Below are 12345 nucleotides of genomic sequence, written 5' to 3'. Positions count from 1 at the left end.
ATAATGATATGAATATGGCCTAAATTATTATTATTTTTTGCACATTAAGTGAACCAAATTTAGGGTTAAACAAGCATATACGTGCCAGTGTGTTCATTAAAAAAAACTTGGTGGATGGGCTCACGAGGGCTATTATTTTCTGTCACAACCTCACAAACAAGTCCTAAATTTGGCCAGAAAATTTTTTACCATTGGAACACGGTTGGATGTCTTTTAGAATGGGAAGAATTTTAAGGCCGGTTGGATAAGAAAATACAGTTTTGAATTAGTATAACATCCAGCACACTGCTTAGCTGCATCAGTTTTGAGATTCTAATTTACGACCTCGTTGGTCCATAGATGCAGTAATCGAATATTCAATCCTTACCAGTGTTTGTATCTCTCTAGGATCAAACATAAAGAGAATGATATATAATTTTCATGCTCGACAGAATTTTAAAGCTCATTATGTTGTATTTGACCTTTCCTATTTGGCATTCTCTGATGGCAGGCCTTCAAGGTGTTTTCAAGTGATGTTTAACCCAGTATTAGGCACACACACACAGTATGAACCCCATGGTGGACAAAAGGGTTAATGTTACTCCTAACATTATATGTTCAGTGTACCAGATACCTCGGTAACACGTACGTTGTGTTGCCGTCATATCTTGTGTTATTAAAACTTTGTGTTTACATTCACTGTCAATCATGTAGGGCAGAGGTTAGGTGCTGTCTTTCTAAATCAGAATGAGCTACGGATAATTTGCAAAATATCTGCTGTAATTTATATTTTCTTTTATCTTTTTTTTTTTTTTTATTTATTTTTTTTATGAAGTCAACAACTCATTTTGGTTTAAGATCAAGTACCTATTGAAGGAGAAAGTCAGGAAGGAATTACATAAATGTATCACCTAAATTAGCATGTGGACGAGCACTTGTTTGGGGGTGTTGAATGGTGATGTTGCATGACGGTGTACGGCCTACGCTTATCGGTGTTAATCCTTCATACAGAGGTAGATGTCCACACTGTTTTATTATGCATTGAAACTTATCTGTAGACACTGCTTACTGTTTAAAGTTGTAGTGTTTGCACTGTTGCCATCAAGTCAGACAGTGATTCAAATTTTGAATTTTTCAGGGTAATTTGTCAATTCTGATGACTAAAAGGTAGTTTATATTGCAATATATATGTATATTTAGATATAAATAAAACATGGGAGAGACTGTGGGTGTTGTCAGTCTCTTGAGGAATGAGAACTCCTGCACAACTACACCTGCAAGATACTTGCAGACTTCCTCAAGTACAGATAGGTGATTATTGTTAGCAGAATATCTTGGCTGTAATCTACAGATGGCTGAGGCTTTGAGGGAGACAGTGTGTCGGAGCATAAATGTAAATTAGCTTGTTTTGCTACAGTGGATACATCCACTTGCAGAAAATTTAGTACGTATTATCAGTATCACCGACATGCTCAACAAGGGGCATCTTTATTTATCGTCTGATGATTGGTATCAGTTGAGTGAGCTTTGTGTTTGCGAGTCATTTAAAGTTAATACGTTTCTTCTTAAGCACAGTGTTGAGGAAGTCTGTCAATGGCTTAAGGCTATAAGTGGCCATATTTCCTGCTTTATGTGTAACTGATCTAATGAGTGGGTTCTCTGCTGTCACTTGTCTATTTTATCTAGTTAAGAATAAATCTAAATTATTCTGTTTGAATGAAATGTGTGTACATGTTGGGAGCAGAAGTTCTTCAAGAATGTTGCTGTATTTTAGAAATGTGGACCAACTTCACTGAAACTTTGCACATAGATTAACTGTTTGAAACGAAGATTATTACATAATTTTTGTGTCAAATGAACTGGGCAAAAGGTCTCGGCAGAAATTCCTAATAAGATTGCCAAAGATTCCCAGAGAATAGTTCCATTCAAATTTTTGCCATCATATCATAAACCAGATGCATCTTTTATTATTTTGTACTTTTAAACCCAGTCTTTTGATAATCTTATACAGTATTGCAAATTACCAACGTAATAGCGATGAAGAAACTAGTTACTCATTGAGAAGTGTGTAATGGGAAATACCTGTATTCCGTAATGTCCATGTTACAGAAATTTTGTCTCACTAGATTCAGGCAAAGATGCAGGAGACCTACAGTATAGTAATAATTCCTTTTAGAAGCCTTTCTGTACCTGTCCAGTTGAATGTGAACAGCATAGCTCATCAACCTATCAAAGTGGTATTGGTGAAGTGTTCATATTTTCTCTGGAATGTTGATGTGCCTGTGCGGGGGTCTCACTAATAGGGTGAGTAGGATCCTTTGTGACTGTGTGTGATTCGATTGTCAGTTCCATATTGCTCTTCTTTTAAATTATTTGAGATCCATGGAAGAAGTTAGTGACATGAATTTTTATTTATTTATTTTTTTTGGAGAAAGCTGCAAATGTTGAAGATATAAAAAAGACAATAAGATTTGAACAGTAAGACATGAGGAACATAAATCTTGGGGCAATGTTATGGAAGGGGAACACCGTAGCAGAGTTCATGACAACAAATTACAGAAGAGGCTTAGGTTCCCCTTCACTCTTGACCACCCTGCATCATACTGAGAAAAGACTTGCTAAAGTAAAACAATACAGTATTGGCTGTTTAGAATGTATGGATATGTTTGTGTTAGTTGGAGAAGAAGATATAGTCACACTTTGTGCTAAATTCTGTACCATTTTGGAAAAGGGGACAAGTCATTGTTGTAGTAAATTTAGATCGGTGTACCATTGATTCCTTGGGTAGCCGCCCTCGCATTGTCTTAAAGCAACAAATTACATCTACATTGATACAATTAGTCAGGTTTCAGAATCAGCCGTAAGCATTATTAAAAGCTGAAACTAACTACTAAGATGGTATAGAATTGGGTCAGATTAGTGTTTGGTGTTGTATACCCCTCCTTAATCTCCATCCACATGTTTATCAGCTTCAGTATATTCCAACTAAAGTTTGTGGTTGCATTCAACAACACATTTCTGTTTACTTGATCTTTTCATAATTTATATGTGGTTGCAACTTATTACAATTTACAGGCAATATTTGATCAATGTGAGTGATGGAATGTAGTCTGGTATTACAGTATCTTGTCTACCATTAATATTTGTCAGCATATCTTTACTCTTCTGAGAATTGTTGTTGCTGTAAGAAATGTTATGGGTAGGTCCTTGTTACAGTAAAGAATAAATGACCGTGAATAAGGGAAAGTTTGTGTAGTTCTTGATTCCAGCTATTACCGTCACTAGTAAGGGAATACAAGTGGGGAACAAACAAGAAATAAAAGTTTAAAGAAATCCAGTGTGTGTGAGAGATTTAAACTAAGGAAAAATCCCTCTTCTTGTTTTTCATTAGTGTGTTGTAGGTACAGTATTAGTTAATATTTTTTCTCAATGTTTTTTTTTTTATATACTGATGATGTTTCTGAAGGTAAATGAAATAAAGTGCTTAGATTCAGGGTTATAGTAAAATATTGTAGGTATACAACAGTTATATTGGTCCGTGTTGTAGTCTTCAATTGTTTTATCTTGCATATTGTTTTTTTGTTTTTGTTTTTATACATCAGTTTTACTCTCAAAAAGTATTCTACCAGAGGCATTATTTTATTCAAATGTACTGTCCCTGGGAAACTTTTAGGCCCTGATTCTTAAATGTTGATGAATTTCTCTCTAAATGGCTGCTTCTCTTAACCTCCATATAACGAACTACTGTATATAGATATGAAAGTCTGTTATATTGAGGGTCCATTAATGTGAAACCCCCCGTCTAATGGATTATATAAAGTGAAAAGTCCGTTATATGGATGTTTCACTGTAAAACATCAACAATCTTTGCCCTTGAGTGTAATGTTGTCAGAGTTTGATGAATGATACACATAATTTCCTTTCAGATAAAAATACAATAATCAGGAATAGTGTTTATATACAGCAGTATGGTAGGGTTGTTGTGGTGACCTACAAGCTGGTGTCAATATATCGGTGGATTTTATAGGAGGCATATACTGTAGAACACAGGGCGAATTAGCCACTTTCCCGATTTTCCATTTCTGTGGATTCCCCCAAGGATACGATAGAGGCTACCAGGTGGTGAGAGCTTCCAAGATAAAGGCAACCTTGAAATGGGTAAGGTGGTGGGTGGAAGTTGCATATACTGTACAGTATATTGTCATTGAAAGAATATAAACTGATTTGGTGTACTGTAGTTGTATACTACTGCGTCCTGGGAAGAGTTTTTTTTTTTATGAAGAAGCAAGACGAGTATCTTAGGAGAAAGTGTTCAGTAAACAAAGGAGGAAAATCCTTACATAGTCCTTCTCGTTAATATTTTTTCCTCACCAAAGGATATGATCTATGTACAGGAGAAGGGGTACAGTACAGTATTGAGACTGCACGAATAATTGCACATGTTCTTTGTGAGATACAGTACTTAGCATTTTTGTGAGCTGCTTATTGTTAATTGGTTAACTGTTAACTGGTAGGCTGTTTTATATGTTTGCTTGTTGTTAAGTTTGTTTCATGTCTATGAGGTAGTATAATGTCAGATGAGAGGAAAAAAAATACATTTAAAGGTAATTCATTGATATTTACTATTTCTTGTAACTGTAATCTATTTTAATTAATATCTATTTTGCTCTTAGTAGTTTAACAAGTATTCATTTGCCATTTAACTCATTTATTCTTGTGTGTTGGCACGTACCGTACATCCAGTACTGTAGGGAGTTATTCTTCCGTAAAATAGGATCACAGCAGGACGGTGGTGATGACTTTTGGTAGTAAGTTAATATTGTATTGAATTGCTGTTAAAAGTTGTGTGGATTTAGAAATTAGATCAGGAGAAAAGTGCTCATGAAACCTGGCAGTTGAAGCACCTCTAGTCGGTAACAATAATCGTAACAAAATTACTTTAACAATACAGTATATATCAGAAGGAAACTGTGATTAACTGCCCAACTCAGGTATCTCCTCTGTTGCTTAATTTAAAGAAATGGTATCAGTAAAATGAACATACGTATTCAGGTAAATATGGGTGGAGAGGAATCCGTGGAATTTCTCTTCAGTTTGCATCTGCTCGAGTAATATGATACCAACTGGCCATTGGTAAAGTCATATTACACTTCTAATTTTGACAAGTCTTTATTTTTTTATTATTTTTGTTTGAGAATAAAAAATTTGACAATTTGATATTTGTTAAAATATGAAAATGTTCAGCAGAATAGATATTGTATTGATTATCATGTAGTGGGAGCTAACATTTTCATGGTAAATAGTGAACAGATTTACAAGTTACTGTATTTTGAAAACTGTATTACTGGTTCAACTTTAGCTTATAGTTGTACAGAGGCAGAAGCATTTGTTCACTATTGTATAAGGGAAGTTTCTTCACCTTTTCTCTATACCTGTATTGTATATGTACAGCGTACTGATACGTAGTTACAAAGATGTGTTGGAAAGCAGTTTCATAATTTCAGTCATGTTCTTTCCAACTTTTGACTTTGTAAAAACAGGACTGATTTGAGATGTCCTGTTCTATTCAAGTGCTGTGTATGCTTATTGTAATGCTAGTGGCTCACTGTAGTACCAACTGGTGTTGTGGATTTTGATGATGAGGATAAACAGACATAGCACCTTCACCCACTGCACACTGAGGTAACCCAAGTACAGTAAACAATACTGTATATGTAATATCAGAAATTTTAAAGCTTGGTCTCTTAAATTCAGTAAGTGTGAAAGAAATATTGAGGAATGGGGACATGCAAACAAAGACTGGAAGGCATTCTTTTGTCAGAATTTTTTTTTTAAATGATTGAGGAATGTAAAAAAGCTGAATGATGTAAAAATAATTTATATTGAGTAGCAAGTAGTGTATTGACAGGTTGATAAACATCAGACATTATTGAACTGTATTGCAAGGTGTTAACCACTGGTAAAGTAGGTATCAGTGTGTTCTTTGAGGTGGTGAATTACAATTTAACTTAAGAGATACAATAGAGGGAATTCTTTAACTTACTGCCTAAAGTCTCACTGTTTTACGGTACTTTATATGCTGCACTTGTAGAAAACCAAATCTTGGGGGATGGAATTAGTTCACGTATCATAATGGAAGAAGGTTATTTAAATTAAATAAGTTGGTTATAAATATTTGTTGAAATTATTTTTATATTTGTTTTGTAGAAAGATGTGGTTTTTGTTGAAGTGCATTGTTTATGTTTCATTTCATAAAAATATTTTAACTATTGATAGAATATCATGATTATGAATGGCTCATTTTGGTATTGTTGTCCTTGAGCAGAAGCACAGCGGAGTGACCGATGCGGCCATGCAGGCAGAACTTCAGCGGGGTCACTCTCTCCATCGGATGGGAGCCGCATCTTCTCCAACGTCGTGCCCACACGGAGGGGGCTCACCTGTACCGGGGATCATGTCCCCCTGTCCACCAACAGCCATGCTTGGGGGGTCCATAGCTGGGGGTTCACCTTGCCGGTCCCCGCTCCCCCCGTCACCAAGCCCTCATCACCAACAGAGCATCCCCTTGATCTCACCAACACCCTCTCCACCAGTTCCACCGACCACACCACCGTCAATACCAAGTAATTATGAATATGGTATTTATGTTCTGTTCATTTCGATATTTGTTTTGGGGAAAGTTTTTTGTTAGAGCATCCTATTATTGGTGGTACTCTCTTTTGTAAGACTAGTCTGGCTTCAGCAGTTGCTTTAATATTTGATTTAGTCCTCGTTATCAGCTACAGTGTTTACTTCTTTATACAAGTATTCCCTCAATGAAGGTGCTATTGGAAGATTGAACAAGTTGGATTTTGTTCTTATTAGATTCATATTGCTTTGCGTTTCTTGTGTATTACAAATCAAATCATTGACTTACTAGGTGAACTAAATAACAAATATAGCTTGAAGTGGAAAGTTTGTAAGGTTCATCCTTTATCTAGTGAGGTGTACAAATTCCTTTGTGTGCTTTGTTTAGTTTGTGTCATCTTTGACATACTCTTTGCCAGTCTGTGCAGATTATGTGGAACATTTAATTGCCTGGATATTTTTTTTTACTTGCCCTGACAAGGTTTTGGAGATAATTTGATTGCCTGGATTTTTTTAGGGGAAAGGTTAAATGAACATCTTGACTTTATTGTGTATCAACGCACACATCACTTGTGTCCTTGTAAATGGTGTCAGTGGCGGTATTTACCAGAAAATAATAGCTTGTCTGCCGGGCAAGTGCCAGGGCACATGGACATGAAAAAGTCACTTGTGCAGCCCCCTAGTCCAGGCATGCCGGGCACTGCTAATCTGCACAACTTTCTCTTTGTCGTGAAATCTCTCGGATCAAGTAACAAGCGACTATAATGGGCCATAGAAGAAAGTTTTTTTTTTTATTATTATTACTACTACTATGTTGCACTCCTTTACTAACAGTTATACATTACTGTATTGTTGTATTTGAGTAAGTTTCATTTAGACAAAGGTTATATGGTAACAAAGGAAGTACAAGGTATCTCTCTGACCCTGTGTTTGTTTTGTTACCATATAACATTGTTTACTTCTTTACCATTGATGTGTTGTTATGTTCACACACATTTGTTGAGTATGATAGATAATTTTGACGAGAAACAGTTCTAATTGTCATGTCATTTTGTCCTTGAGGTGATTATCTTTTTCTGAAGGCATTATCTTTTGTACCTGACAATGTGTGTGTGTGTGTGATGATGATTGTACATATCTGGCATTATATTTTTATTTTGTTATATGCTCTATGTTTAGCATCTTTTCCTTGAAATTTGTTTTACTTTCAAGTTACAGTTAATTTTAAAAGAAATATTATTATGAATTGGTGTTTTTATTTTTAGATTTGTCTTTGATTAGGTTAAGTTTATTTATTTAAGATAACAAGACTTCACCTCTCATTAGAAGTATCATTGATTTAATTACACTAGTTTAATTATTTATTTTTATGGCAAAAGTGTACCGTGATATTATTTGAGATTCATCACTGATTGATTGATTGATTGATTTGAATTATTTAAGGCATAGGTGCATCGTTACTTGTTCCATTTTTATTTTATTTCTACATTTAGTCTAGCAACACATCCTCACTTGATGTTTCTTCTCCCTGCAGGCAGCTGTGGCACAGAGGAGGTGTCTGTTGTCCCTTGTCACAGTTACATAGTTAGCCCTTGTAACATTTCCTCGTGCCGTTATACTCTACTCACCGAGATGCTTTATAATTTAATCCCTTATCAAGACCCTTACTCTGATACAGTAGTCAGTGTGCCACCTTTGGGATTAACCCGTAATGTGTTCATGTACTCCCTGAAAAAGGCAACTAACTCCTTAAAACTGTTTTACACTTGTACCCTTGTGGCTTAAATGGTGGCCCTGCTGTAGTAGTGCTTTGGTTAGGGGCCTGTTTAACTGATAATGGCTTCTTCCATTTAACTTGTTGGTGTTTGCAGTGATTTAATTTACCTATTATTTTGAGTGATAGGGAGTCACCCATTGTAACCTTTTGGATGTAGCAGACCTGTGGACGGTAGCAGACCTGTTTAGTACCGGTAGGATCTGGTTTTAATGTTTAGGAATAGGTTGTCGTTTAAGCGGTAGGACTTGGCTTTAATTGGTAGGAGATGCCTTTAACAACTAGAATAGGAATTTAACAGTAGGATTTGTGTTTTTAATATGATGTGGTTTTTCAGTGTAGATTTTGGTTTTAACATGTAAGTTGTGGATTACTTGCAGGATTTGGCTATAACTAGAATTATTAGTTTTCATTGTAGGATTTAGTTATTGTCAGTAGAGTTTAGTTGTTACCTTATAAAAGTTTAATTTTGTATGGTATACCCCCCCTGTACTTTGTTACTGTACTATTATGTCTTTTGATGAAAAATATAAGCACATAGTACATGTTGATAACAAAGTACAGGTACTGTACTTATTAATTATTAAATTATCATGAGTCAGTTAAGTCTTGAGGTGGTTGAGGCAGGAGGTGATTGTACGACACACAGTGTAAGCCGCCAAAAGTGGAGGGAGCGGAGGTTATTTATTCACTGCTAATTTCATTGACTATATGTACTGTACACTATTCATAGTTTTTAGACACTTCTGCTGCTTCCTCAGAGGCAGTTCTTGAGTTACTCATCTGTATCCCCACAGTGGCAGCCCCCGAGTTACACAAACTTTCCCTCATACTAACTGGATTTTGGTTGTTTTCTCCCGGGCTGGGGATACATATGGCTGGTCCTGGACCCCACTCCAGATTAAGCTAGTCAGGGTTAGAGGGCATTTAATCTCAATATCCAGCCACTTTCTTAGCTTTGAACAGGGCTTCCTATCTCAACATCACATTACACTCTATAGACGTCTTAATATGAATAACACACACACCTGTATATTTTCTGGTACTTGATACCTTCTTGTCAATTCCCCTACTCTTTCAACATTTAAATTGAGCCTCTGTTTTCACATACACTATATTCTCATTAGTAACTTGAGCACTTTTTGAATATAGGCCTGATTTCATCATAATCATTTAATTATCTTCTTAAATCAGGATTATTTGTAAACCATTAGTTTTTATTTTTTTTTGAAGATATGTGAAATATCAGGTATACCAGTATATACTGTACTGTGAATTGTTATTTTACACCTTATTGCAGGTTCCCCGCTACACCACAGTGGGAGTAGCATAGAGGGCACAGCACTCAGTTTGAGTCGACTGCACCTCCATCCCCCATCCTCACCTGCTGGTCTTCGTAGCCCATCACATCGCCAGTCACCTCCTCTGGTGTTGTCACCTCAGCCTGCATCTCCAGTGTCTTTGTTAAGCCCAGGTGCACCCCTGTCACCGCCACCACCAGGCCTCATACCACGGTCAGGGGCCTCGCCCCCACCACTTGGGTTGGATAGTATTCGAGAGGAACCTCCAAGAGGATGCCACATCTCTCATCGTGTACCTCGGAACACGCACACATTTACTCAAAACCCTCAGATTTCCATAACCGATACGAGTGGGGATCAGGTGATTTTTGGGTCGTCGTCAGACTCTTCACCTGATGTGTCAGATGATATGGATTCCTTGCCTTTTCATTCACCTCCACCTTCAGACCACATCCCTTTATATTCCAAGCAGTTAACAAAAGGCTTAAGTTTAGACTCTTCGCCATTACCATGTGTTGGCCAATATGACACACAAGGGCCATCCATAACGCGGGGAACAGCCGGTGGTTTTGCATCACGAAGACCCACAACCACGGACAACAACAATGTCCACAGAGTTCGCAATGAACGAAACTTGGTGCGACAAAATGCCATCACAGGAACCCCACGGCACCATATGCTTATTACTAATGTGGAGTTCAGACATAGCTTTCCTCCATTACACAATGGTGGAATGGGTGAAAGTGACACAGAAATGATAGATGTTAGTCCCTCGGGGGATCGATCACCCCTTATGGAACGTGGAGTGATAGAATTGGAGTTGCCTAAAACTGGAAGTGGCTCTTTTTTACTGACCCTTCCAACAAAGTGGTCAGGTATGGCACAACAAGAGTTGGTAGGAAGTATAATGCATATTCTTGAGAGGCGAGCTCCTTCTATCATCCGGGAGGGGGTTCGAGACTGTGGCCTCTCAATAAGGGACCCAACTGGGGCCCAAGTGGACTTAGAGGTGCATGAGGGATCTGCGGCAGACTCCCGTGCCCTTAAGATGCGCAGAGTGTCTGGGGATGAGGACCAGTATACGCAACTCTGCCAACAGCTAGTTGACTGTATGAAAACCTAACATTGACTGTAATTTACTGTGTGTGATGTGGAAGTGTTTGTGTATGCGGATACTTCAGAGTGGAGTGAGTGCAATTGTCGACAAGTGTGTTGAAATCAGGAAATGGAAGCCCGAAGTATTTGGTAAGGCTTGTTTTCCTAATGACAACACCAAACACAGCCCCATAATGCAGTACTGTACTTGTTTTCCTGTTTACAAAACTGGACATAAACCTTATGGTGTCACTATTTTAGGCTTCAACTTTCTGATTGCAACACTTACTGACTTGTTTATTTGTTGTAATAGTAAAATCCATTTCTAATCTCTCTAAATAGACAGGAAAATTTCAACCAGACTAGTATTTCTTCTTTGTTAATTATTCTTTATTTTTTCTTCTGTTGGTTATTGATTATGATTGCATAAATAGAATGTTAATCTTTTCAAATTTTACAAAGGTACTCTCATGCCTGTCTATTTAGTATCATTTATAAGTTATGTTTGTGTATGTATGTTGTTACATTATAGAAATGTATTTCACATTTAGATGTTAAAATAGTTATTAAGGATTTCTCAGTGTCTTTCAGGATTTACAGCCATCATTTTCTTTTTAGAATCTTATTAACTGAAAATGACATTACTGATCAGAGCAGAAGTATCTGCATTTTAAGTGCATATTATATCCATTTAATTCTCTACAAGTTGCCTTCTGGACTGCATTCCATTGTTGTGGTTATTCTACTCTTTATTCAGATTTCTTGTATATCAAATGCCAAAAGTATGCAGGAAATATAAAGGCTTTGTGTCTGAATTACCATTTAAAAGTCCACAAAATCTAATCATTGTCAGTCTTCACAGCGTGGATAATGTTGAAATTCTGTTGTCACTTTGTTGATAAAGAATATCAAGCGCTTAAAAGATTTTGTGACAGCAGGTGGTGCTTCACTTGCAAGGTCTAAATATTCTTTAGGAAGTTGACACCAATACTGGATTTGGATTTTCAAATATATGTATATATGATTTTTCCCTCTGATTGGGGATAAGAGAACACGTCTAACTAGGTAAAGTTTCAGTGCAATTTCAACACCATTTTGAGCTGCCATCTTTGTGCTGTAACTTAAGTGAGATAATTAAATGGGGTCTTACACCACCACTCCTGGGAAAAGTTTAATGTAAACATGTGTTTGAGGCTCTGGCCCCAGTACTTTATCTGGTATGGGTTTGATGTTACAGTGTATTCAGTCTTCATGAACCTGAGGCCAGTGTTCTACTTGATGAAGTTCAGGCCTAGTGTTTGTTTATTTATTTATTTATTTTTTTTTAAAGTTGAAACCTGATGACTTCACTCTGTTTAGAGAAAATGCTGATATAAGCAAACTAAAGAGACAGGAAAGGGTAAATTTAGTCCCGACAATGTAAGGCTGGGTCTGTGTAATAAGCACGACTGTAGTGTCACTCCCTCAAAAAAATAACAGTTAATTGGCGGGATTGGGTGTAAATTAGGGAGGAACTATATATATATATATATATATATATATATATATATATATATATATATATATATA

The 12345-nt window shown here is 36.6% G+C and overlaps 1 protein-coding gene across 4 annotated transcripts in view; it reads left to right on the top strand.

Annotated features, from left to right (window-relative positions):
• Positions 1 to 12102, top strand: part of LOC121853396 (serine/threonine-protein kinase SIK3-like) — a 37887-nt gene extending 25785 nt beyond the window's left edge. For all 4 annotated transcript variants that reach the window (XM_042347464.1, XM_042347461.1, XM_042347462.1 and 1 more), the window contains 2 exons: positions 6305 to 6602; positions 9681 to 12102. In XM_042347464.1, coding sequence (XP_042203398.1) covers positions 6305 to 6602; positions 9681 to 10804 — 1422 coding nt within the window. In that variant the 3' untranslated portion in view covers positions 10805 to 12102. The remainder of the gene's footprint in view (positions 1 to 6304; positions 6603 to 9680) is intronic.
• Positions 12103 to 12345: the final 243 nt, after the last annotated feature.

Source organism: Homarus americanus, unplaced genomic scaffold, assembly GCF_018991925.1.
Source record: "Homarus americanus isolate GMGI-L3 unplaced genomic scaffold, GMGI_Hamer_2.0 scaffold4896, whole genome shotgun sequence".
NCBI classification, from domain to species: Eukaryota; Metazoa; Arthropoda; class Malacostraca; order Decapoda; family Nephropidae; genus Homarus; species Homarus americanus.
This window is presented reverse-complemented; position numbering and strand designations above follow the sequence as displayed.